Source organism: Leopardus geoffroyi, chromosome C1 (assembly GCF_018350155.1).
Source record: "Leopardus geoffroyi isolate Oge1 chromosome C1, O.geoffroyi_Oge1_pat1.0, whole genome shotgun sequence".
Lineage (NCBI taxonomy): Eukaryota > Metazoa > Chordata > Mammalia > Carnivora > Felidae > Leopardus > Leopardus geoffroyi.
Window position 1 is genome coordinate 191740354 of NC_059328.1, and position 27908 is coordinate 191768261.

General features: G+C 50.1%; 1 protein-coding gene across 8 annotated transcripts in view; it reads left to right on the forward strand.

Moving 5' to 3' along the window:
• Positions 1-27908, forward strand: part of NRP2 (neuropilin 2) — a 117073-nt gene that overhangs the window by 42116 nt on the left and 47049 nt on the right. For all 8 annotated transcript variants that reach the window (XM_045480910.1, XM_045480907.1, XM_045480906.1 and 5 more), the window contains exons 5-11: positions 939-1094; positions 2903-3072; positions 4964-5119; positions 17846-17990; positions 19122-19471; positions 21313-21457; positions 25991-26107. In XM_045480910.1, coding sequence (XP_045336866.1) covers positions 939-1094; positions 2903-3072; positions 4964-5119; positions 17846-17990; positions 19122-19471; positions 21313-21457; positions 25991-26107 — 1239 coding nt within the window. The remainder of the gene's footprint in view (positions 1-938; positions 1095-2902; positions 3073-4963; positions 5120-17845; positions 17991-19121; positions 19472-21312; positions 21458-25990; positions 26108-27908) is intronic.

Sequence of the window (27908 nt, forward strand, 5' to 3'; positions counted from 1 at the left end):
CACCATTATTATTACTATGATTTTACTATTATTAATACAATCACAAATATCAAAAAGGTGCATCACCCAAGGCCCAGAGGAACTGGTGCTTCTCAGGGGGAGACCAACATAGGTCTTGAGCAGAATCTGTATTGGTGAAGAAACCAATTATTCCTTTTTGTAGTCAGTAGTAGTGTTTTGCACTATAAGGGAGACTTGATGGCTAAGCAGTTTCATTTCCTGAGAAAAGCCTACGACTTAGTCAGAAAACTCAGGTTTGAGTCACAGCTCTGTTATTTCCTAGCCATATGAACATGGAAAAGTCATGTGACCTCTCTGAACCTCAATTTATTCTTCTGTAGAACAGGCATTATAATGACAGCTTTCTGGCCCATCCCTGAACAGAGGGAGAGAACAGAATGAAGCCAGGTCAGGGAAAGTATGGTTGACCTTTGAACAATCCTTGGACTGCCTGTGCAGTTGAAAAATCCACACAGTACTCTGAGTCCCCAAAAACTTAACTGCTAATAGCCTACTGTTGACCGGAAGCCTTACCAATAACATAAACAGTCAATTAATACATATTTTATATATTATGTGTAGCGTATCCAGTCTTCTTACAATAAAGGAAACTAGAGAAAAAGAAAATGTCATTAAGAAAATCATAAGGAAAAGAAAATACATTTACAGGAATGTACTGTATTTCTCCAAAAAAAAAATCCACGTGTAAGTGGATCCACACACTTTAAACCCATGTTCAAGGGTGAACTGTACTTTTTAATGTCCAGGAAAAATACTATGCATTGTTCTTAAGACCTATTTTTGGTCGTTCTTTTATGCCAAGGCATACCCAAAGGATGCTCCATGGAGTGACTGGTGATTGTGGCAAGTGCAAATGTATCGAAAATGGAGTTTGACCTTGCCATGTCTACTGACTTGTCTTTGTCTTGCATGTCCAGTCGGCCCCCTGATTGGCAAGTACTGTGGCACCAAAACACCCTCTGAACTCCGTTCGTCGACCGGGATCCTCTCTCTGACCTTTCACACAGACATGGCGGTGGCCAAGGATGGCTTCTCTGCACGCTACTACCTGGTCCATCAAGAGCCACCAGACAGTGAGTTGGGCAGTTGGGAACCTCTGTCCTGTCCTTCCATCAGGGCTGTGAGGACGTGTAACGAAGACAGACTGGCCTCTGGCAGAGGAGAGGGCAGTTCTCCAGAATTTATAGTAGCATCTGAGTTCAGGGAATGGGGGCTATATCTTCTTGCTAGGCAGAGATTAATGAAAATAGAACAGATGTCGACTGGGTACTCCTTTCTTTAGAAAGTACGTATGTGTACCAAGAATTAGTTATTCCCAGAGTAAGTCTCAGAACCATCGCAAGCCTCAGTTTTCCCATCTGTGAACGGAAGGGAGGTTAGTGAGGACGTCTCTATAGAGTCCCCTACCCTGTGCTAACATTTTTTGAGTCTGAGGCTATTTTTCTCCCTCTCTAAGCCTCAGTGGCCATTGTCAGAAAACTGAGTAATTTTTACACCTCTCTCATATAAATAATATATATATATATATGTATATATATAATATATATATATATGTATATATATATGTATATATGTATATATATATGTATATATATAATATATATATATATGTATGTGTGTGTGTGTATATATATATATATATATCTCTGGCCCTGGGTAGATCTTCTCTCACTAGACTGGTACATGCTTGCACTTTCACTGCACGCTTCCAGTATACACAGTTCCCAAGCTTCTGCTATGTGCCAGGTGCCGTGCAAAGCATAAAGTATAGCTCTGGCTCCAGCTGCCCTGGAACTTCCCATCCAGGCCGTGAGTCTCTGGCCTCCATCAACGTTTACTCCCACCTCCTGAATCTTCACATCATCAGCTCCTCTAGGATGTGTGCCCCACATGTGCTGCCATTTCCACTGAGAAACCCAAAGGATAACTTTAAGTACTAAAGACGTACTTGAGGGCCGCTTGGAGCTGGGGAAATCGTGCCACGGTTGTAGACAGCTGATTGCGTGCCTACCCACGCACATGGCAGCCTGGCCTGCTGGAAAGGTGACGAGTTTTGTTCTGGGTTTTGCTTTTGCGCTTCTTCCAAAAGCCCATGAAGACTGAGTGGCAGGAAAACAGTATTGCAAATTGCACCAGGGTCTGCAATGGGCCAGTTCAGTCACAGAGCTAGAGAGTGGATTTGATAGCTGAAAAAATTGCTGGTCTTTATCAGACATGTGCACACACAAATATTGACCAGTGCCTGTGGTATCCGTGGGAAGGACAGCAATTGAGCTAATGGTGCATGGCCAGACTCAGTGACTTCTGGGTCCATTTGCCCAAGCAAGTGGCTCAGGGGAATGGAGCGACACGCCTGTGCTCGTGGAGAGGTGTCCCAAAGACAGGCATTTACTGCTTTGTGATGTCTGTCTTCTGTGCCAGAACTCGAGACAGTTGAGTGAAAGAAAGAAGCGAAAGTGCCTCCTGGGTGTTTATTAATAAAGCAAGCTTCCCACGATGTATCAGCCCACCCAGATTGCCACGGGTCTATCACACGTTTACCTGTATTTCAATATCGGTGCATCTGGTGTCTGTGAGCATCCGTAGCCTGCGGCACCAACAGTTCGTGTGCTTTAGATTGTATTTTTAATTTGTATGATGATTCTTATTTACCCACAGCCTGACTTCTTTTAGGTCCAATTTAGTTTCTTTCAGACCCAGAGGGGTTGTCAAAGTCTGTGACTTGGCAGGGTTGTTTTTTAAAATGCGAGCGTATAATGAGGTCTTTAAGACGAGCGAGTTCCTGCAAGGACTTGCCCCTAAGAGGGAGCAACATTTTGAGAGTCCCAGGGGTTCGAGGTTGAGAGACATAACTCTGCCTTTGACCATCTCCACTCCCCAGACTTCCAGTGCAATGTCCCTCTGGGAATGGAATCCGGCCGGATTGCCAATGAGCAGATCAGTGCCTCATCTACCTACTCTGATGGAAGGTGGACACCCCAGCAAAGCCGCCTCCATGGTGACGACAATGGCTGGACACCCAACTTGGATTCCAGCAAGGAATATCTCCAGGTACTCACTCAGATGTACTAGAGGGTGTGCAGAGGGCACGTGTGTTGGTGGACAAGGGAGGTGGCTCCTCGCCTGGAGCGGACAGAGGACACAAAGAAAATAAACACAGCCTACTCGAGAACCCCGTTCATCCATCCGTCCAAAAACACAGGTGCCAGGCACGAATAGACTTAGCCAGGTGTTGTGCTAACTACTGGGATAAAATGACAAGTAAGATGGACACTGCCACTGCCCTTGTGACACTTACCAGACCTCGGAGAAGTTGTTTGGCCTGGGTGCTGTTTGCCTCTCGGTAGAGATATCCATGGAACATTCTATAAACAGTTCCAGATCTTCCTCATTCTTGGCAGAGGGAGGCATCAGAGACTTGGTAGGGGGAGGGCGTCTTCCTAAGGGCAGACTTGAGTCGCTAGCTGAGCATGGCAGCCTCTCATGATCTTTGCTACTTGGAGGGAGCCCTGCCAGGAAGGTTTTGCACATAGCTATCAGAGAAGATAGAACACATGGGAAAATGTCACTACCGGGAATGAAACTCTAGTTGCCCAGATGCTCTGCGGCATCTTTTCAGACTATTGTTTGCCTTCCTTCTGAATAAGACTTGCAGTTTGTGTTGAATAATCACCCTGAAACTACAGACTGGTCCAGCTCCCATCCCCCAGGGAAGAGCAGCTTCTGGGTCCATGCTAGAGCAATGACTGCTTTTATGACACACACAGCAGACGGCCTTGTGACCCATTGACAATCCTGTCCTAGTTCTGATGTGACACAGTGACCTCCGCTCTGAGAAGGATGTTGTGGAGCAGGCAGCAGGAAAGGGAGAAGGGCTACTTAGAAACTTCCAGGGAGTCCACAGAGGTTCGAACAGCACGGTCCTCCAGCCATTTTGTAACTGTGTCTCCTCTGCCTCTCCAAAAACCCTTCTGATCCTGCAAAGCTTCCAGAACGCTCTCCTTTATAATCAATGTCCCATTGATTTCACTCCTTATTTTGGGGCCTCAATCGTAAACTTTCTCTTATTGCTATCCAGCTGTCTGTCATACACATATGCAGCCCCGCATACTTCTTTTGAATTGCTTGCTATGCTGAGCACATAGTAAGTAGCCAATAAATGCTTCCTGACTCAAATTTTACCAGCGAGTGCTGGCTAAATTTTGATCACACAGAGGTTGCCATTAAGAAACACCGTGGCCAGCAAAGGAATGGCATTCCTTTGGGTTTTTTCCAAAGCAATTTCCAAGTGGGTTTGGCGTTGTGGGGAGAAAGGTGCCTCCAAATGTTGGCCATCTTCCTCATCAAGCAAAAGGTCAGGACTTGGTGCATAAGCCTAATTGCTTGGGCAGACTCTGCATGCCCTTTGACCCCTTAGTGACCTGAGTGACTAAATACACAATGGATTGAGGGACTGAGGGCACAGAGGGCAAAGCAGCCCTGAGCGGAGACGCTGCAACAAGGGTGTCATAAGTGAATTGGACTGGACTGGACTGGGGTGGAGGGGGCGGAGCGGCGTGGATTTAGCCATTGTTCCTTTAGAATAGCATCTGCTTTTACTACTTAAGGCGGGCTGTAGTCCGGTAAGAAGGGGTCACAGTTCTAGATGTTCAAGGATTCCTTTAAGATAAACTGACTACCGTCCATTCAGATTTGCACAGAAGAGAAAAGCAGAAAAATAATCAAGTTACAGTTTCAAAGGTGTCCAATCCAGTGTCCAATAAGTCGAGATTAACCGTCCAGCTTGGAATTGCAAACTGATAACTGATCGCGCTGATTCTGAGGGAATCACAGACACGACTTGTAAGCCGGGTATTCCATTCGTGTCCTTTGAAGCAAAAGCAAGATGCTGCCCTCCCGTCAGGAGCTGCGGCCCCCTCACTCCTCCTCTGCTCTCCCTCAGGTGGATTTGCACTTTCTAACCATGCTGACAGCCATTGCCACGCAAGGAGCGATTTCCAGGGAAACCCAGAATGGCTACTACGTCAAATCGTACAAGCTGGAAGTCAGCACGAACGGTGAAGACTGGATGGTGTACCGGCATGGCAAAAACCACAAGGTAAAACCCATATCCCCGCCTCAAAGGCACGCTGGGGTGGTGCAGGAGGCTTGGGACAAGAGGAGCTTCCAGCTTACCCCACAGAGGGGAGGAGGCCTTGTTCCGTGAGGTTCAAATAATTGATGGAGGCGTGGGAGGCGGTGGCCCTGAAAATATCCTTTCTTATGCGAAAGCGATTGGAAAACGCAGTTTCTCCGACAGCCGGGCTGCTGTTGCATGTCGCACAGCAGAGAGAGAGTGAGCAAGCTTGCCGAGTGCTCTCTGACTGCAAATGAAGGAGAAAATGCGTTCCCAGTCCGCGCCTCCCTACACAGGCTTCATTGAGCATTTATGGCCTGAGTCCCTTCCACATGCTGGGTTAACAATCACAAAGCCACATGAAACTGTAGTTCAGGAGTTACCGAGGTCTGGAAATGAAAGGGCACAAATCCTGAGAGGGACTCACAATGTCCCGAAGAAGAAAGAGGACAATAAATAATGAGGAGAAATTCAGTTTGTCAGGGATGGGATCTGAACTGGCAATCACGCTCGGCGGCAAGGCATTGAATTCTCGCAGCTGGTGTCTTCAGTGTCTGTGGCCCCCAGAGGTGTGGCCGTGTGGGTGACGTGGGGTTTTTGTTGCGCACAAGGATGAATGCTGGCGCTCGGCTTACTTAGACACGTGGCGTTCTGCCGGTGAGCGGGCCCGGGCCGGCACTGGCAATACACTGCTCCTAAGGTGCCCGCAGCGTATAGGGGGCTTATTGGAAGTGGCTGGTGGTCTCACCTGGGCGGGGGGAGAACACGGTCATGCGCTGGCTCCCAGCTCTAGGAGGAGAGTGCCTATCCTTCCCTGAATGGAAGTGGGGACAGGCAAAGAGACCCTCCTCTTTCGCGCTACGGTTCCCCTGTCTGTCACGCTGTGAATGATCAAAATGGGACACATGGCACCACACCTAGAGAGGCCAAAGATGGTTTGCAAACACAGCCTCCTTGTCTCCTACCACTGCCCCAAGGCTGCTTGCCCTCGCTGGGGAGACTGGAAACCTTGAACCGAGAAAATGCTCCAGTGTAATGTCGGCACGGATTCGCTCTGGAAATGTGAGTTTTTAAGGCAGTGGATTTTTTTTTTATTATTAAAATTGCCATAGTAACATGGCACCATTCATCTGAAAATCACGGCTTCTAGATAGTACCAGGTGTCACACACACACACACACACACACACACACACACACACACACTTTCCTCATTTCACGAATAGGGAAAGTGAGGTAGTTAATTGAAAGACCTCCTCACCTTAACATGTTCAACCAGGTCTGGTTTCTCGCTGACTTTGTTTATTTCAGTTGCAAATATCGCTTGGAAATGGCAAGCCAGAGCTGGCACTGGATGCTAGGTGCATGGGCTGAGTCCTCTCCCCAACCTACTCTTTTTCATGCCTTCTCTCCCCACCCACCCTGCTCAATAAGAAACTGGTGGAACCTAGAAGCTGAGCCAGGCAGGCGAGGGCCAGCGCTGAGTCGGAGTGGGTCCTGAGGGAGAAGGAGGAGTTTCACCTGACAGCCTCCCTGTCCAGGCGCAATGACTAAGCAGCGCTGGCCAGAGGGATACTGTAGCATAAGCTGATTTTAAAAGCACGCAGATGGACTGGGATGCTATTTAAAACACTATTTGTAGGAAATCTGCTTTCGGAAATACCTTAGCACTGCACATTTTGACAGAATGCTGTCCTCCCTGGCTTTATCCCTGGTATTCATTCTGCAGGGAAGCTATTCCTGAGAATTGAATTTAGCTTTCTGGGCTCCTTTGGAATCAGTCTCAACTTTTTCATATTGGATGCATTATTCTTTCTCTCTCTCTCACTTTCTCTTCTCACCCTTGGCTAAATTTCTTTGCCCAGGAGCCAAGGGGTAATTTCATTTTCGTTTTGTTGTTGTTGTTTGGTTTTTTAGTGAATCCGTCCTGCCCACATAAAAAGTGCTGGGGCAGAGGAAAAGCCCCTTCCCTTCCCCATTAGATAATTCATTCTCTGGCTAACCTAGAAGGAGGCTGGAGAACGGAAAGCCTGCCAATAAGGCGTCACCCCCTCCCCACACTCCCTTGCCCCACCGCGGGTGTGGTGGGTGACGAGGGAGACCTGCCCGTCCTCCCCTCCAGGGGTGATCTCTGCTGCTCCCCCATTAGCAGATCCGTCTCCCAGATGTCTGTATTTAACGTGCAGATTCCGCACCGTTCGTGGGGCGTCGGCGCGGCTCTCTGGGCTGTTCGGGTTGAAATAGTTGAGTGAACCGTGCCAAATAGATTTGTCAAGTCTGCTGCAGTTTGATTTGATGCCATGAAGGGGAGGGGGGTGAGGAGGGGCGTCGGGGGCAAGAGGGGGAGAGGCTTCGTCTGGGTCGGTCGCTACCACTGGGTTCCTCTTTGCAGCCGCTGGATGGATGGTGGGCGCCACGCCAGGCCGGCCAGTACCGGGTGGTGGGCTTGAAAGCACGATTCAGGACCTGTGAGCGAAGCATAGCAGAGGGGAAGGCGGAGGCTGTTCTGCTCCACGGTGCAGAGGGAGGGTTTGCAGACGCAAGCCCGCGCGCGGGGTGTGAGGAAGGGATGGTGCTGTTGGGGGCAGAGATGTAGGAACTTGATTTCCATTCCTGGGTCCCTGGCAGCACCAACACGGTGTGCCAAAGACCAGGGAATCGGGGAAATCGGAGAAAAACAAGATGAAGGAGTGCTGGCGGTGGTGGGGGATGGCTATGCTATCTCCTTGCTACACACCGTTTACAGTTTGGACCCAGACCGGGCTGAGGCAGGGCCTGGGCCTACGGCTAAACGACTCTTGTCCAGGAAGTGGGGACCAGGGAGCTCTTTCCAGCCTCCCTCGGCCTCCGAGCAGCCTCCTCTTTGTCTCTTCCCACCCAGTAGGTCGTGACGAGGTTGCCTATGGGGGAGGCATTCCGCTATCGTGGGGGGTATTGCGAGCATCCTCCTGGCAAAACACAGCCGACTTACGCAGGCCACATGTACAGCACATCCCCAAATCCTTATCCAATTACACATGCCATAAATATATGGAACCTATGATTTTCCTATAGGGTGGGCCCTCCTCATGCATATTTATGGCGTAACCACAAGGCAGAGAGCTTGTCCGCCTGATGGAGCCCATATCCAGCCCATGTGCTCCCTTAGATTATACAAATTGCTTCAGATCTATTTCTTCAGAAACCACAAGTAGAAAACGACTGCTTTTGGTTTCGCCAGCTATATTAATAACACCCCAAACATTGACATAGTGTTGTAAATACGGTATTAGAAGGTTCGTGTACGTGCCTATAATTATAGGCACAGTCATGTGCACACAAACCAAGAGAGGGGCATAGAGAGAGATGGGAGTAGCTGGGGGCATGAGGCCTTGGCCAGGACCCCACTTACCTCTGACTTGCTGATTCTGGGAGTGTGCACTGGAGGGAATGAGACCGAGACTTCTAGTGTCAGGACAGAGGGACAGAGGCCAGTGCCCTTATATGTCTAAGCAAAAGCCCTTGCCTTCCTTCCTCCCCTATTTGGTAAGCGTGGGCGTCTCCTTGTTGACATAGCCCCGGTTACCTTGCTCTTAGTCACAATGCTGCTGGCTGTTCTGATGTACTTGGAAGAAATCTGGGCTCAAAGAGAGAGTCTGTGGGGGTGCTAAACATATCCTGATGGCCAGACTGAGGATGGGAGGGGGAGGACAGGGATGAGGTCCAAGCATTTTCAGAATTACCCTGTAATGAGTGGCGGAAACGCACGAAGCTCGTCATACTAATGCAATCGTGGCCGCCAACGGGATCAGAGAGCCTTCAAGTACCACCTCATTCGCTTCAGAATGTGGCACTGTTTCAAAGACTGGAATCGCAGCTCTTAAAGTAATTTGCCCCAGGACGTGGGGAACCATGGAGTCCCCGTGAAAGGCACCTGGTCATGGGGCTTTGATCTCTAGGAGGGTGTTCCCAGCAATCTGATCTAGGCCTGGCCGTCGTCTTGGATCCAGAGGGAAATCAGCTTCCTAGATGTTCAGTCTAAGGGTCTAGAGGTGTGCATATTCCTGGAGAGCCTCCATTGGTTTTGAGATCTGAAGTTGGGCTCAGACAGTGTGACTCAGCACGGCAGGTTCTTGGAGTTACATCACAGAATGGGCTGCATCCTAGAATCTTGAAGATGGAGTTGCTTTGCGTTTGATTCGGCCATATCCCTTCAAGACACTTAAACACCTCACTTCGAAAATTCTCTGCCCTATGTTTATTTTCTGGATTAAAACAAATGACTTCGAAAGCCACTTGAGAATTTAAAACCGTCTGAAATTATCAGAGACTTAGGAGGAGAGAGAGTGGTGTCCTGAAACCAAACCCCCCAAATCAGTCGGCGGACGGAACCACGCGGCATCTATTTTCAGATCCCCTTAAGATGATGCACTGTGTGACCTTGGAAATTTCTCTTCATGGCTCCGTGCCTCAGTGTTTCCGCCTGCCCAAATGGAATGGTGCTGCGGCGGCTCTTGGCAGAGCACCTTGGGATCTGTAGATGGAAGGCTGTCTGCAGGTGGAATTAATGTATTAGACCCACAAAGCTCTTCTTGAGCAGAAGCAAGGTATCAGTTTAAAAAGTAACAAGGCCCCATGGGATATCTATCTGCCTCCTTTAAGATCGGAGGTCTGGAAGGGACCTGATGAGTCACCCAGACCTTTCCCTGCATCCGATGGGCCCTGTGCTGGAGCTGCCTGAGACAAACGTTGCCCTCCTCGGCTCCAGTCTTCTGTGACGGATGCAGTCGTTCCCCTAATTAACAACTCACAGTTTTCAAAAAATACCTTTTTTTTTTTTTTTTTTTTTTACCTCCTGGCGGATGACTGCATTCCCCTTATCCTTTTCATTGTAGTTTTTGTTTATTGTGTATGAGACGACGACAATGACACAAGCTGTCAGCTGGGAAATAGCCTCAGACTTCAGAAGCCATGCGTATGGTTGCCTCGTCGAACCAGGGTTGCGTATATTCCGAAGAGAGCCGATGCCCTTTCGAAATTCATGTCCCCCGGTTTCTCTGCCCCCTTAGTTATAACTGAGAAGAATCCAGGGCCCTACGTAATTAAGTTTGTCCCTTATCCATTTGCCATGGGATGAGCTCAGACCCTTAGCCTCTCCACTTAGGAAGCCCAAGGGAAAATGTCATTACACATAAGCTTGGAACCTTTTTTCTATCAGGCTCCTGTGGCCGGCTTCACCCAACTCCCATGGGTGCTGAATTGTCTTTGGGAGCTGAGGCCAGCCTCCCTGGCGCTTACGATGCTCCCTGCCAAATTCCCTATGCCTTCCATCTCACTGCTGTACACTGAGGCCAGTGGGACAGAGCGAGTGAGCAGGGCTTATAAAAGGGTGTAGTGATTCTGCTGGGGCTGGAAAAACTCTCTTTGCCCTAACTCCAGCATCTCTAGATGAACATTGGAGTGAACACCTCATCTGGTAGGTTGTCGGGTTCTTTGCCATCACCATTTCCCTGCTCTGAGATTTACTGAGATTCCGCTGGAAGAGGAATGCGGTTGGCAGAGAGTCTCTGGAGCCTGACTCCCATACCCTTTCACGCTCTTTTCTGCCCACCTGCAAGTTAAAGGCACCTTCTCAAAAAATGTGACAATGTGAGAATGCCTGTGTTTCTCTCCCGACCTTCCCGGGAGGACATTGGCCACTCCCTTTCATTGCTCTGATGCTATACTCTCCCCCACACCATCTCTCCTCTAGCCCCAAATCCCTGAGCTGCCCTCCCCTCCTCTTCTCCTTGGTGCTTTCCTGTCTCCAGTCCCAAAACCCTAATCCTGTTAGTATGCTGTGTTCCAGGGCTCGGCGTCTCGATGGGGGTAACATAATCCTGCAGTAAATCTAACGGGGACCCACAAGGCACACACAGATGGGATGCACACGTCCCACCCACCTCCACCCTCACCCTCAGGAAGAAACCGGCCTCCCCCGCCCTCCACCCCATGACATGTCCCTGCTCCTCTGTCTTCTCCTTTGCATCAGCAGAGCTGCTTGATGACAAAAACAGCCCTAAGTAAAGGAGCAGGAGACAGGAGGGCATCATGGTCATAAATGAGCATTTGGTGGTTAAGGAATTTTCTCTGCCCTGCCCCCCTTCTTCCCCTCCCTTAAAGTCTCCCCCACTTCTCTCTCATATCTGTATATGTATACACATCTATATGAGACACATCCCTTCTGACTCTGTGTCTGGCTAAGTTCCCACATCCACTAGAATGAAAGCAGCTTTAAAAAAATTTTTTTATAGTCTTTAAGGAGGAGTTTTAAGAGAATTGTCAGGGCCATGATTTACAAAAAGGAAAAAAAAAGCATCCATTACCTTAACATCGTTGTCCCCGAGTGCAACAGCCCCCCTACCCTGCCCCCCACCCCTTGCCTGTTTGGTGCAACAAATTAATTAAACAGGATGGTGTTCATTGATTAACAATTTATTTTTATGTGTAGGCCCGGTGGCTGGTTTTAGAGAAGATGCCAGGGAAGAGGGTGGGAGAGAGCAGACAGGCCTTTGGTTCTGCAGTAAGGATGAGTCCATTCAGTTGTTTCAGAGAGAAGTTTTTTTTTAATGTTTATTTTTGACAGAGAGAGAGAGACAGGGCATGAGTGGGGGAGGGGCAGAGAGAGGGGAAGACACAGAATCCGAAACAGGTTCCAGGCTCCAGGCTCTGAGCTGTCAGCTCAGAGCCCGACGCAGGGCTCGAACTCACAGACTGTGAGATCATGACCCGAGCCGAAGTCGCACGCTCAACTGACTGAGCCACCCAGGTGCCCCTCAGAGAGAAATTTTTAAAATCTGCCACTGGTTTCCCCAGTTTCTGCCCTCCGTTCCTGCCACCTCTCCCTTCTGCCTGCTTTGTTCTCCTCCTCCTTGAGTGTCCGTGCCAAGTAGATTGAAAAAGAGAACTTTGGATGCAATGAAACATTTATTAGCGGAGAGAAATATTTATTTAAAAAAAAAAGGGGAAGAAGAAGAACGTCTCCTGCACAATTTCTACCTCAGGGCTCCAGCACTGTATTGCCTTTGAAAAATTGCCTGCTTTCTTTGCAGTCCCTGGAGCTGGCCACGTTCAGATACTTACAGCAAAATCGGAATAAACTGTAGGTCATGCCATAGGTAATGAAGAGACAGGCGTGTGCAGACTGAATACCAAAGCCCTACTCGGATGGGAGACGGTGCACATGACGAGAGCCCGCATGTGTCAACTCCAGGGCCTGCCTGCTTGAGGAAGGTTAAGCAGCCGGCTCACACCGCGAGCCTGCACCTTATCTCTCTGCCAAGAAGCTCTAAGCCTGCGATGGACGTGAAGCATCCACGCCGTCCCGGGCACCTGAGTGCTGATGGCAGAGATGAGGGGGGCGACGGCGAGGGATGTGGGCCTGGCAGGAAACACCCCTGCCCAGAGAGGCCTCCACCTGGCCAGCACTTCACCTGTTCTCAGCTTGCTAGAGTCACCGCATACTCTTAAAAGAAGACTTAAGGACAGGTCAGCGGGGAACGGTGGCTGTAACAAGAAAGGGGATGAAAAACAGAGAAGAGATGACCTCAAAACCATCAGGGATGCCTTCCGGCTAGATGTTTCCTATTAGATCACATATATTATTTTCTTTCATTTCACGTGCTGGTATAGTCCACGCCTTAGGAGCTCGTAGACATGGTCAAAACATGTTGGTTTTCTTTTCCTGGGTGGGGTATAGAAAGTAACCACGCTGGGATGTTGGGTGGCAGCCAAGTTAATTGGCAGGTGCCCCCTCCCCCCAGAGGCGCAAATCAGAAAATCTTTGCAGTGCTGCTGGTCTCAGATTCTGTCTTACTGCAAGTAAACCAAAGGTCTCAAGAATCAATTGGAAAGTGTTGGATTATGTTCAGAATTCAGCAAGGCACCAAATGGATTATCCAAACCACTTTGTGCCCTGAATTCCTTTTTAAACTTGGTTTACAGGGATCCACTTGAAGAAATCTATGTGTTCAACACACACACACACACACACACACACACTTTAATAATTACATCAATCAATGCTATCCTTACCTCTTAAAAAAACTAGGGATACACTAGTTGTGCATCCCTACTTGAATACACTTCTGGTTTTCTTTTGGGGTGGTAAAGCAACCATATTAGCATTTTTCTTTTATTTTTCTTGAATTTTTTTTTAACGTTTATTTATTTTTGAGAGAAAGAGACAGAGCATGAGGGGGAGACACAGAATTAGAAGCAGGCTCCGGGCTGTGATCTGTCAGCACAGAGCCCGAGGCGGGGCTCGAACTCACCAACCGTGAGATCATGACCGGAGCTGAAGTCGGGCACTCAACCGACTGAGCCACCCAGGTGCCCCAGTTTTTCTTTTAAAATTAACAAAAACGTATACCATCTGCGACATCCAGCTTTTAAAACAGATGTTATCATGTTATCACAGTTTGATGATCTGGGTGTCTTATGCTTATCTGGGCGTGTACCATATACTGACGATCCACTGATTCCTCTCAGCATTATGGACACCTTACTGTCAAGCTACGACCTCGAAGTGGGACGTGAGAGTCAATGGCTGTTAGAACTTGAACCCTCCCCTTTGAACAGAGCCCTATTTGTCACTTGTGATGTAGCTTTCACTGTAACATCTGTCCTGGGTGTTGTGCAGGCATTGGAGCCAGCAGGGAGGGCTGGTAGACTTTAGCGTTCACCTGCAAGCCTGTTATTGAGTTTATCTTCCTGAAGGAGAAACCAAGGTATCTAAGGATTATTGATTTGCCTATAGTGATTCAGTGAGTCGGCAGGGAGGAGGGAATAAAACCAATTTCCTGGCATCATTTCCCATGCACACAACCCCTTACCTTGCAGCACCTAGACTAGATGCCAAGAATCCATCTCAGAGAATTTGATCAGAAAACATATGAAGGGTGATTCTGAAACCACAGAAGCATTGAGAAAGTCATAAAGATGTATAATATATGATAGCATTTACCAGCTATAAATAGGAAGATGCAGGGAGAAAAATAGAGACCTTGTAAATCCATTGGGTCAGGAGAAATAGAAACTGCTTAATATTTCATTAAAAATGGATTTTCATAAATTGCACTTTGATATCTTTGGGTGCAAGACAATATGTAAGGACTAAGGTGTTGTTATTCATTACTTTTCATTATTCATAATTTGAACCGTTATTGAGCGAAAACATCAACAAGGTATACTCTCCCTCTGAGTGGGGCACTCACCATGTGTTTTGGGCACTATTTGAAGCGTATTAAAACCCACAGCACGCGTCTACAAAAGCACTCAGGCTCTAAGGGACAATGGACAACTAAAATGCCCTGTTACATTGCTGGGGCAGTTCTAGTTGGACACTCTTATGCAGAAAGCCTTAGAATCTGGGGGCCAGCAAAGACCTTACAAATCAACTCATTTAATAGAGGAGGAAGTTGAGGCCTGGGGGAGGTGGAGATATTTGCCCACACTTCCGAGTTAACCGGCAGCGCAGTGTCTGTCCTGGCTCCTGCCTCAGTGATGTCTGAGGATTTTTTTTTTCCCCACTCCACCACACTCAGCGTGAAAGGTGTATCACAGGTTTAATCAAACAAGGTGGGATTCCTTCAGCAAAGGGTCCAGAGAGCAGGGGCAGATCTGAGCACAAAGTCAAGGGCAAACAGGAAACCAAGAAGGATAATTTGAGGCCACACTGAATGAGGCTTCATGTGGTTCCAGGCAGGGGCAGGAGCAGAGTGAGCAAAACGGAATTAGAATGACGCGGAGTTGGAGCGGTCAGCTAGGTGGCCTCAGCAGAGAAACCGCGTGCCCGTCCCCTCTCCGACTGGGGCCACCGTAGGCGGAGATCCAGGGGGCTCACCCAAAGTCCGGGACCTCGTGCCTCTGGGGGAAGACCAACCCCCTCGCGAGACTGGGTCACTCGTGTGTGCGCGTGGCCACGCCCACGTGCAGCCACACTCACGCGCATGCCAGCCGCCCAAAGGCAGTCCAAAGACACAGTCATTTCCTTACTGAGCGGGAGGAAGGAAAGGTTTCGCACTGTTGTCTGCCAAGGCTGAAAAATGAAGGGGTCAGATAAGATAAAATTGGATATTAAAAACACATAAGACGTGCTGTGTTTCTAAACGGTACCAGCGTGGTGTATATGTTGTGGATTAGCAGCTGTGTTAAAGTTCAAATCCACTCAGCGCTCCAGTTCTGTATATCCACATGACAAATCAAGCTCCCCCCCCCCCCCATGAACTCCTCAGCATCTCCGGATGGAGGCCACACACAGTCACCGTCACCGTCCTCAGGGAGCAGGCTGGTGGTGGCCCCCCACTGCTCCCAGCACCCTCCCCAAATAAGCAAAGTGCTGCATTTGCTTCTGCCCTGCCAAAAGAACAAAAACAAACAAACAAACAAGAGCTTCTGCCTCATGCTGAATTCAAGGAGGACTGAGTCATCTCATTCTCTTGGATTCAGTTCCTCCATTCCTTTCTCAGAGCTGCAGAGTCCTTTAGAAGCACCCGAGAAGCCATGGAGTGGGCATGGCCAGGCCAGAGCCGTCCTGCACCCTGTCCCCTCCTCCTCCGGTCATCCTTCTCCAAGATTAAGATCACAGAGGCTTGGGTACCTCTCTCCCCTTCTCCCCATCGGCCTTTCCCCAGGTGTCTGACCTTAAGCCTCTTTTCTCCTGTTTTCCTGGCCATTCTTCCCTTGTTTTGTTTTCTCGCCCCTCTTTGTCCCCCATCACTGTAAAGGAAGCAGCCAAATCAAACCTGTGAGAGAGACCGGTGGTCAAGCAGTTCTGCCTCTTACTCCCTGCGGTTAGCAAGGCAGCAAAGGAAGGAACTTGGCCTCAGGGCTGGGCAGGAGGCTCCCCAGCAAGGAAAGGGAAGCAGCAAGCTGGGCAGGCTGTCGGGGGGAGCTCCCCTGGGTCGGTGGGCTTAGCACCAGGAACAAGAGGTTTAAACTGAATATGGTAGGCCAGTGAAAACCTGTTTCCTCCTCGCCTTTCTTCCATCTGTCTTAAATGAGCCACCTCCCCTCATCTGGTCGCAAAAGGTGTAGCGTCTCTTACCCTTCCTCCCCCCGCCCCCCCCCCCCCCGCCATCAGTGCTGTGCTATTAAATGGCTGTAACTTTTGACCTCAGCAAGTGGGAAATATGAAGGGTTCAAGGTTGCCCAATGGCAGAGTTCCTAGTTACAGTTCATGGGAAAGAAAGAACCACGTTGTTAATTAGCTCTAAGCTGCCGTGCAGCCCACTCCTGTGACCTAGAGCTTTCTATGTCAGGATTATAAACACACATCCCTGAACAGCAACTCCACCTCCATTCAGCCCATGCTTGGAGACCTTAAGGGCTCCAAGACTCCTAGCCACCAACCAACATAAACGCTGGAAATTTATTAAAAGAGATGACAGTCAACGTAGGAACCCACAAGCCTACAGCCTAAAAACATGGCAGGGGCTTTGGATCCAGACAGACATCTCTGAGCCTCCATTTTCTCGTCAATAAAGCAGAAATAATAATACTTACCTTCTGGGGCATTATAGAGGTAATTGTGTTTACACAGTGTCTGGCTCAGGGGTATTCAAACATCCCAGTTTCCCCATCGTCTTGTCCCAGCCCTGTCATGCCCAAATACCTGGCATGCTATAGGTATCATGAGCTGAAGTATTTAGTCCGTCGACCCAGAAGAAATTGCTAGGTGTTGCAGAGTTGGCCGTGAGTAGATTTGCAAAGTCTCCTGATTGTTAGAGCTATGACAGGTATGATTTAGAAGTGACGGTTGGTTGGTCTCTCCCTCCACCCTTAGCCAGAGAAACCAAGAGAAACTCATATATACTTGCACCAGCTACTTTTTTTTTTTTTTTTTTTTTAATGGAGAGCACAGAAAAGCATAAGGTCCATATGGCAGTTATTGATTTGGGCCATCTGGTAAACTAGGACTTACTCCTACCATGTTGGCTTAGAAGCTACTCCCAAAAGCCTTTCCTCCCCTAAGAGATGCATTGGTCAGATGGGGACAGGGATGGATTTCATTACAGGGCGGGGATTACAGTGAGAGGAAGCCAGAGCAGGACTCTGAGGGACTGTCTGCAACCCTGACCCTACAACAAAGACCAGAGAGAACCAAAAAAGTGTTGACTGACACAGGGCCATTAGGGGTAGATGGTGGGTGGCCCCACGCTCTCACCCGCTCGTGGAGCAGCGAGGCCTCAAAGTAACTAACAAGACAACTGTTGAAGCACTTTATAAAAATACCCTGTGAATATTCCTATATGCCTGCACCATGACGGAGGGGGAGCATCAAGTTCAAGCTAGTGGGTGGGGTCTGCCAGCCCTAAAAGATGACCTTTCGGCTCCATTTTTAAAGAATATTCCACTTTTTGTGCCTCTCCCTCTCTCCGCTCCTGAAAGCGTTTTCCTTTTCAAGGCAAACGTGTTTCCCTCTGCTTGCTCTCGGCCAGAGGCAAAGTTTTCCTTTCCTTTAAAAGTTTTTGTGAAGACCATTTATTGTTTTCACGTGAGAGCAGTGTGAGCCATTAGATTTCTTTTTCATGGGGCTTCTAACAAAGCCCCAAACAACAAACACACTGATTCTTTTTAAACCGGAGGGAACTAAGGTTCAACAGAACTTTTGCACTGCCTTCAAGGACTGCGTTGAGTGGCCAGCCTACAAACTGGGACTTCAACGGCGGTTTCCCGTCTTCCGCTGCAGGTATTCCAAGCCAACAACGATGCCACGGAGGTGGTTCTGAACAAGCTGCACACGCCGCTCCTGACCAGGTTCGTCAGGGTCCGGCCCCAGACCTGGCACTCCGGCATTGCCCTGCGGCTGGAGCTCTTCGGCTGCCGGGTCACAGGTGAGGGGGCGCCCCAGTAAGGCTGGGGAGCTGATGGTGCCCTGGGCTCTGCTCCCCCTTCCAGCCCTCTGCCCATAGCGTGGTTGCACCACGTGACCTTTCCCAAAGGTCCACTTTCACCTGGAACTCAGTTTATGAGCATCTAATGCACCCGGACTGCAGACCCCGCCTTGCCGCACGCCATTTATCTGTGTCTTAGCCACTCGGTCATTGGCGGCACGAGTGTGTTTTGAAGGTCTGCTGTGCCCCAGGCCCCACACTGGGAGTGAAAGTGGACAGGAAAAGTGAACAAGCAGATGGGGTCTCTAACATCATGACGCTTTTTCAGGCTGGTGGGCAACATAGATAATATCGTCGTCAAGCACTGGATAGTTATAAACTAGGATGCGTGTAGGAAGGAAAAGAACAGGGTGCTCCGAGAAACAGTGGCCGAGGGGACCTGACTGTTGTGATTAGAAATTTGGGGATGGCCTTTCTGAGGACGCGACACTTAAGCTTGGGGGTGAGTAAAGGTTAGCCTGATGACGACTGAGGGGAACAGCATTTGGAGTGGGAGGAACAGCACGTGCAAAGGATGCAAGGTAGTAATGAGCGGTGATAACAAGTGGAAGCAAAGACCTGACCCCAGGTACGTGTCCATCCAGTTGGGAAAGCAGTCACCTGGGAAGCAGTTCCGGGTTCGGCTGAACTCCCCTGGCGCTCACTGCCCTGGGAGGCTCAGTGGGGACTGGTGTCACTGGCGAGGATTCGAGAGCCCTTGGCTAACAGTGTGAGCGCTGAGATGTGCCAGGCCCTGTGCCATGAGCGTTCATGTAGTAACTTATGGAATCCTTACAACCCCCGAGAGGTAAGTTCTGCCACCAGCCCTCCTTTAGACCTAGATAAACTGAGGCACAGAGCAGTTCAATCATTTGCCCAAGGTCAAACCGCTATCAAGTGACAAAACGAACGTGGGCCCAGGCAGTCTGGTTGCCAGTCTGGGCTCTTAACCACCGTGCTTGAAACGCAAAGAAATCGGTGCTGGCCGACAGCGTTTGATAGTCGGGTTCTTTTGTAGCTCCCTATTAACGGGAGGTGGTACCCGTTAAGCAGGGTGCCAGCCACGAGCTGTTACGTTCCTCCCCTCCACAGATGCCCCCTGCTCCAACATGCTGGGGATGCTCTCGGGCCTCATCCCTGATTCTCAGATCTCAGCCTCCTCCACCCGCGAGTACCTCTGGAGCCCCAGCGCCGCCCGCCTCGTCAGCAGCCGCTCGGGTTGGTTCCCCCGGGTCCCTCAGGCCCAGCCGGGCGAGGAGTGGCTGCAGGTGGACCTGGGAGTGCCCAAGACGGTGAAGGGCATCATCATCCAGGGGGCTCGTGGAGGAGACAGCATCACTGCCGTGGAAGCCAGGGCGTTTGTGCGCAAGTTCAAAGTCTCCTACAGCCTAAACGGCAGAGACTGGGAACACATCCAGGACCCCAGGACCCAGCAGCCGAAGGTAGGTCGTTTCTGGAAGATTCCCTAACGTTACCCCAGACAGAGAAGTTCAGTTTGGAGGTGCTGACTGCCCAACTAGATAGTGTTCACCAAACCCCTGTGTTCTAACAAAACAACCATTAACTTATACATTACTCTGTGCCACTCACTGTGCTAAATGCCATGTTTAATCCTTACAACATCTCTAGAGGGGGAGATTGTTTTGCCGCTCCCGTGTTAGAGATGACAAAGCTGAGGCTTGATGTCATACCTGGGGTCACCGTGTATACCTGTGGAGAGCCACGGTTCGGACACAGCCTGACTCCAGAGCCCAGACACCTACCCACCACTCAGCACTGCCTTTCTGTAAAGTGTGATACCCTTTACAGAAAGATGAACTTTCCTTGGAATTGGCCAGACGTCCAAACGGGATGTAGTTTTTGGAGGCTAAACTGTAGAAACGAGGGGATTACTTCCAAAAACAACTGTTTTGTTGTTGGTTTTTTTTTTTTGAATGTCACTGCACTCGTTTGTATTTTCCCAGTCCTGACTCTGCTTCGATCTTCCCACCTCTCACACTGAGGCTGGGGAGAGGCGGGAGAAACTCACCCAGGCCAACGCAGCCTGCCCCTCCCACCATCAGGGAAGGAGGGTCAGCCCTCAACACGGGGTATGGAGGAGCCCCAGCAAGGGGAAAAGACATCGTGCCTTTGTCCTTCTCCGGGTCAATCTTGGGGGTAGTCAGGCGTTCTGATCCTAACTGCCAAGTTACCCTCGTTTTCCTCAGAAGAGCAGACCCCTACCAAGGAAGGGGGAATTACGTGTCTCCATTTGGCCGCCTTTGCTCAGCAAAAGTTTCCATTCCTAATGCAGAGGCACGGGCTGGTTTGGAGGCTTTGCCGCGCTGATGTAAACACCCAGCTCACAATTTGGAAGCCTGGAAAGGCTCAGGAGTTGGTAGCTAGAACCTGTAGTCGGCAGAGCAGAAGTTGGATCATGGGTTTTCCCGGGGAGAGCTGACCCTGACTCTTCTGGACCATTGTAGGAGCCTGGGAAAGGAGATGATCTTAGCCAGGGTCAGGGCCTGGCCCTCCCCATGACAGTGCCCCCTTTTGGAATTGTGGGCATCCTGCAAGTGAGGCAGCCCTGCAGCGTCCCTAGGTGCCACAGCCCTAGCACGTCTCCACACTGGCATCACCCTAAATCGGTGGCTTCTACGTGTGCTCTCGTTTGGGTCCCCCACCGTCCTTTGACCGGGGTAGCCATACTGTCCTCAGTTCAGGTACCTGGGCTTCAGGTGAGCTTTGCTGTGAGAGAATTGGCTCTGCTGAACAAAAGTAAGGAACATAGTCTCAGACTATCAAATGTGTGATGAGACGATGTTGTCATTAGCCTATTGAAGAGGATGGCTTTACCTTCAGCGACCTCAGTGACCTGGGAGCTGTCAGTGAGCTGGGTCCCACATCTAGACTTTGTAGCATCGCAACAAGAACTTCTAAGACAACGGGCAAAGCAGCCTCAAACTCACTTCTCCACCCTCCAGCCAAGTCCAACTTAAGGCTTATTCGGAGCCTAATTCCCTCCCGAGTCCTCAGTCTCCCGTCCCAGGATAGAAGACAAAAGCTGGCAACTGCCACTTGCGTTTGCTCCCTCTTTTCCATGCTTCTGGGACCCTAGCCATCTTCCAACTGAATCAAAACCTCGGTCTGAGAATGGAGCTCCTGTGGGTTGTCATGTCCAGTGAGATAACTATGAGGCTGCCTTCTGGATGGAGGAGAAGGGCAGGAAGGGGAGAAGGAAGAAGAGGGGGAGAGGGGAGGGCGTCCCACAGAAGAAGGGCTGAGTGGCCTGTCTCCCCTGCAGCTGTTTGAAGGGAACATGCACTACGACACCCCGGACATCCGAAGATTCGACCCTGTTCCTGCACAGTACGTGCGGGTGTACCCCGAGCGGTGGTCTCCAGCAGGGATTGGGATGCGGCTGGAAGTGCTGGGCTGCGACTGGACAGGTAAGGCCCGCCTTCCACTCCAGGGCTCTCGCCCACGGGGTCTCGTGAGCCTGGCTTCCCGGGATGCCCTGGGAGGAGCTCAGACCGTGACACGGATGGGCAGAGGGGGCAGCCTTCCCTGCTGAAGCTCTGTCAGCTCGGAGCCCGACCCACCCCAGGCCCTGCTGTGTTCCCCTGCCTCAAACCACGGGCACCGCAGCCTCTGGGCTCGGGACAGTTTCTCAAGGGATGTGCTTTGTCTTTTTTGAAGGATCGTTTCAGCTCTCCAGCCCAAGTCTCTCAAAAACAAATCGTAACCACACACGACCCACCCAAATTCAATTAGACCCTGACTCTTCAGGCCAGAAGGCTGTGGCTGTTGATTTAGGGAAGAAAAAAACCCCCTCATGATAATAAAGTAATCGGTTTATGTCTGAATCTGGCCTCCAGATGTCAGTGGCTAAGAGACTTCATTTTCATTTTGAAGCCACATCTGTAAAAGGCATTTATTTGCTCAGAAGGGACCCTGTTGCAGGGAAGCTGACGGGAATAGGACTTCTTCCCGGTGTGGAGCAGGAGTCTTGTTCATTCCCGCCCGCCCCCTCCTCAGTGGCCCAGGCTGGTGGTGGCGGGGGCAGGGGGGTCCTCTAATTCTCCTTAATGTGGATAAGGCCCACCGAGCATGCCCACGCTTCTTGTTTCTGGAAAGCACCCCTTTCTTCTGGGTCAGGCCCCACCTTCCCTCCGGGCACCTCCTGTAGCAAAGTTGGCAGCAGATCTCACCCGGAGCTGGCTCACTGCCCTCCAGAAGGAGCTCAGGGGGGCCACATGAACCCAGTGCCAGCAGGAGCAGCACACAGGCCGAGCCACCCTCCCTCTCTCCACCAGAGCCCCAGGTATCTCCATTTTCCTGTCTGTGCCGTACCTGTCGCCAGCTCACCCAGCAGGGTAGCGGGAAGGATTAATAAGGGCATGTCGGAGAAGTGCTTCTGGCTCCCAGGGAGCAAAGTGCTGCCCGTGTGCTGGCCACGATGGCACAGAGGAGGAGCCCCATTGAGGCACGCAGGCTGGAAATCAGGCCCAAATTAGCCTCTCTCACCTTTGGATTGAAGGCAGCCCCAGTGAACACATTGTAGTGGGAAGACACTTTATTCCCCGTCACGTAGGGAAAAGGCCAATTCGCTGCAGCCTGCACGTCAGCTGTCTGCTTGCAGGTGCTGAAAACTGCCGTCCAACAGGGGTACAAGCTGGCTTCATTTACGGCCTTTTCGAAATCAAACGGTTAGAGCTGCAGGGGAGCCAGGAGCTTGTAGGCCAGGGGCTTTTATACATTTTCGACCATGATCGACGGTTGAAAATTTGTATCACAATCCACTTGCAGGCACACACTCACATGGTGTGTGCATGTGGGCTATAGCGTATTGTTAAGTGCCTGGGCCCTGAGCACAGATTGCCAAGTACAAACCCTGGTCTCTGCCGATCGCTGGCTGCAGGACCTCAGACGAGTTACTTAGCCTCTCAGCATCTTGGTTTTCTCAGCTGAAAAACGGGGATGATGAGAGTATATCTCCCCTCCAGGGTTGTAATGAGGATTCAGTAAAATAATGGGTGTAAGCTGCTTAGACTGCTGCCTGGCACCTAACAAACCTGTTAGAATGAGTAAATACAATGGAACGAGAGGTTCCCAGATCAGTGCTCATTTTCCCCATGTGAGCGTACTCTGAAATATTACAGGTCACGTTCAAAAACTGCTGGTCGTGACCCGACACATTGATTCCACAACCTGCTAATGAGTGTGGCACACACTTTAAGTCAAAAAACAAAAATCACAGATCTAGGCCAACCTCTCTCTCACAGATGGGGAAACTGAGTCCCAGAGAAAGGAAGCTACTTGCCAGAGGTGGCTTAGGTAGCTGGAGGCTGACTCCTGCTTCCCTCCTATGCTCTGGCCTTCTGTGCCCTGCCTCTCCCAGGCTGGCCCCGCTTTATGACTGGCAGGACAGTTGCTAATGTCCTTTTCCTCTTATTGCCCCCCTACCCCAACCTGGCCCAAATTACCCTGGTGATGGTCAGCAACAGGTTTCTCATTTCAAAGTCCTGCCTGGCCATTCCTTGGAACATCAGAGTTGGGGCTTCTTACCCTCCGCCCAGCCTCCTTCCCTTTGAAGTCTCTGACATCTGGTTTCAATTGCAGGGGAGCATTGCAGTTTGATGGGCAGTTACCTCTGAGCTCCCAGCAAAACACAGCAGACACGGCCCCGCCTTCTCACTTTCCTTCACACGCCCTGCCCTCTTGCCTCATGAGCCCCCCGTACCCCTGGATTTGACATTATCCGTGCCAACCAGCTTCCTAACATCCCCCAGAAACTATTCTCCTAGGCCATGTGGCTTTTTTGCTGTTCAATTTCCCATTCCTTCAGCGACTCATCCCTGGTTCACTTCATTCCTACCCTGAAAGGATAGCAGGAAAAATAATAGGGCTGGCCTGAGTCACTGCAGCTAAATAATGTGACAGGGCGGGTTCACCTGTTTGTTTGTGTTTCAAATGATTACTTCTTGCTTTGCTGCCCATAGTTTGCTTTACAATCGAGTTTGAGATTTTGTGACACAGTGACAAATCTGAGCTTACAAATTAGGACGCTTCGAGGTTATTTGCTATTTACTGTGAGCAAGAGGCAGATACGGCAAAGGGAAGTATGAAAGGTTATGTGCGTAGTATTTAATAGCAGAAAGGTGGGAAGTCGACCGTGAAAAAGCTATTCAGCGTATTTAGCGATTTCCTTCAGCTCCTGGCTTTATTAAATGGTATCCTGAAGTGTGCCTGACAAAGGTGCCTAATCACGTACAATAGTGCAAGGGAACATGTATAGAAATGGGAAGAACAATGCACGAGCTTATTCGGGGAGTCGCGTTGGAGGGCAGCTCTGGGATGAAGACCCCACCCCGCAACACACAGACTTGAGCGCCACTTACCAGAACCCCTCCTGGCCCCACCCAGGGCCTGACTCATTGTTTTGTTCATTTCGTAAGTAAGTTGCTGAATGAATGACTGGCGGGAGCAAATAGACAAGTGAATGGAAGGGTGAATGAATCACCTAGAGCCCAGGTCAGAACTGACTGCCTGCAGCCAGGTTTGGCCTGGCCAAGCTCTGCTGCACGCTCCTTATTATAATACTTTGGACAAGTTGCCAACACTGACAGGTCTAGAGATCTCCCATGGGGATTTTTGGCTTCGTGTGGGAAAAAAAGTTTTTTTGCAAGATCTGGCCGCATTGGGCCACGTCCCCTCAGGCCTTCAGGGTGCTGGAGCCGGTCCTGGTGGCCGCCCTTAAACTGGGCGTGCGAGGTCCCCTCTGCCACCTTCTATCCCCCACTCTACTCTCCTGGCCCCCAGTCAGCTGTCTTGCTTACAGTAGCCGTTTGCGTTCAGTAAGCATTTGAATTTGCCACACCCTGACCTGACCTAGAGGCACAGGCCTAATTACTTCCACCAAGTGGAGCATGAGTCCCTTTGAGTCCATATTCCTTTCCATTCAGTTTCGTGCAAACACGAACAACAATGTCTGGAGTTACACCTCCCCAGCTGTCTGGCTTGGCTCTTGGCTTTGCTATTGTGCTTCTGATTATCTTGTTATAGGTGGGCCGCATCGGTCAGTTAGCTTGGGTTCCAAAAAGTTCTGTGTGAGTCAGAGAAGATTGAAAAGAGAACATCCCTTCCACGTAAAAGCAGGGGTGAGTCGGGCGGGAAGGCACGTCAGGAGCCACAGGAAGCTCATTTCGTGAAACACCGGGATTTTCTCAAAACTGTTTTTAGAGGGACACCGTTCATTTAGGGGGACACCATTCATTTCGTGCACGTGCGTATCACCCACGCTTCTGTCGTAGACAGAGCACCCAGAGCACGGGTTAGCCTGCCTTGGGGTCAGCTTCACCCACGTCCACCATGGCCCCACGTGGCCTCTCATGCCGGCTCCAGGACCTCTGCTGCGGAGTAAAGAGCACGGATTTGTGTCCGTGCGTCTGTCGTGGCTGTTTCTGCAGCTTGGGACCATTCTCGCTCAACTCAGACAATGCTCCTAACTTGTTGATAGCGCACAGAGGTGACTCTGGAGCGGTGTGTGTGTGTGTGTGTGTGTGTGTGTGTGTGTGTGTGTGTCCATTGTTAGTAGTTATCCTTTCTTCCTCCTCTATAAGCCCACACTTAGGGGCACCTGGGTGGCTCAGTTGGTTAGGCATTTGACTTTTGATTTTGGCTGATCCCAGGGTCTTGAGATGGAGCCCCACATTGGCCTCCTCGCTGGGCGTGGAGCCTGCTTAAGGTTCTCTCTCTCTCTCTCTCTCTCCCTCCCTCCCTCCCTCTTTCTCTTTCTCTCCCTCTGCCCTGCCCCAGTGTGTTCATATGCGCATGCACTCTCTCTCTGTCTCTCTCTCTCTCTCAAAAAATAAAAATAAATACATAAAAATGAAACTTAGTTTGGGGCATCTTCCTCCTGCTGGGTTTCAATGCAGACTGCCATACACAGTGTCCATTCCCCTTTCTTTGCCATTACGCAGACTCGAAGCCCACAGTGGAGACACTGGGACCCACTGTGAAGAGTGAAGAGACCACCACCCCATATCCCATTGATGAGGAGGCCACGGAGTGTGGGGAGAACTGCAGCTTCGAGGACGGTGAGAATTGGGGTCAGAGTCATGGTTCATCCGGGATGACACGGTGCTAACAGTCAGAGGCCGCTGGTCTGTGGCTGGGGCAGGGACCTGGGTGTCCCATGGTCAGAGGTCAGGGAGGTGTGTGAGGTCAGAGGCCATTTACAATCGCTTTGGAAACACTCAGATATTGGAACAAGTGGTACAGCCTATAAGTGGGAACCCAGTGGTCATCAGCTGAGATAAGAGTCCATCCAGGGAGGACCCCCCACCCTTGCTTTGAGAAGGCTCCCTTTCCAGCCCTCACTTGGCCTCATTAGAATCCTTGGCCTTTTGCTACTGAGCTGTGACTCCACCGTCCAGTCAGGTGAAGATCTGACGGTCGTCTGGCTGACTCGGTCTGTGGAGCACGGTGGTCAGGTTAACACAGCAGTTAACCACTCCTCGACTGAATTTCGCTGTGTCTTTGCACACTGCCAATTGAGAAAGCGTAATAACCATGGCTCCATCAAATGGCACATCCCATCCTCCATGGGGTGAACCCAGGTCAGTGACAGAGGCAGGAATGGGCAAAGGCACCTCAACCCTTCCTTCAGATCACAGGGCCTCCTGGTTCCGGATCAGCGTCTTCACCTGGGCACCCTGCGTCACCTCCTTTCTCATCTTGTAAACACATCCGAGTGACATAAAAACACTAGTTGGCAGAGCCCAAAAGAGCATCACCTTACCGAGTGTGAGGACATTGCCAACAAACCACAAATTTCGGAGCACCTGGCGTTTCTGGCTAGAATGTAGTGCTTGCCAGCCTCCATTTACAGTACGTTACTGATCACTATTAAACCTTCACTAAATGAGATGAGGGAAGACCATTGGAGGGACTTGGGGAGTGGCAGAGTCACACAACGTAGCCCCCACCCAGTAGGTGGATGGCACAACCTGCCGAGGCCATCACACCGGCCACTGCGGTGTGATCGGTCGCGCTGATGGAGTGGACAGCTCCAAACAGCGACTGCAAAGCAGAATGGGCGGGGAGCCAAAAATAAATGCTGAAGTTGTGTGACTGAAAAATGATAATTTAACGCATATGCTTTTAGGAATGTGCTTTTGTATATCGTGTGGGCGCGGGGACGCTCTTGGTCAGGGTTAGTTGAATACAGGATTCTGACATTTTAATGAACTTGTTTTTGTTGTGTGAAGAGGAGAAAGAGACTCGGAGAATCTTCCGAGGCGTGTTTCAGATAGTTGGAGAGCTCACAGTGGAATGCACAGGGAGTTAATATACAGCATGGGATCAGCAGAGTTAGCTTTGGTGGAGGGCAGGAGGACGGGGCTCTATCCAAGTGGCAATCCGAAGGGAAATGTCAGAGTTCTGCCGCAGACTTTCAGCAGTTTCGTATAATTTTCCCGTTGATAGTGGTTTGTTTCATTTTAGCTTTCTTTGATGGTTCCTCCCTTTTCTCTCTTTCTTTTCTTTTTCTTTTTCTTTTTTTTTTTTTTTTTTTTTTTGCCAAAGGTCTTTTTGTGGAATTTGGTTCCTGAGCTACAGCATGCGTGTAAACATTAGAGAGGAATTATGGTATATTGAATTACTCCATATTTTTTAACGGAAAAATAGAAATTCAGAAATTGTTGGGAGAAGGGGGGGTGAGGGCTAAGGGCTGACTTTTCCAAGCCACAGGTTGATGCTTCTGTAATAGACTCCATGTGTTTCCTCTCAAGTCAAGCTGACTTTGGCTGAGGGCAGGCAAACGTGTAGTATTGTGTCTTGGGAAGGGGCGGCCCAACGGGAGCCTGGTGGCAGTCCCTTCCCCTCAGAGGTGGGCCT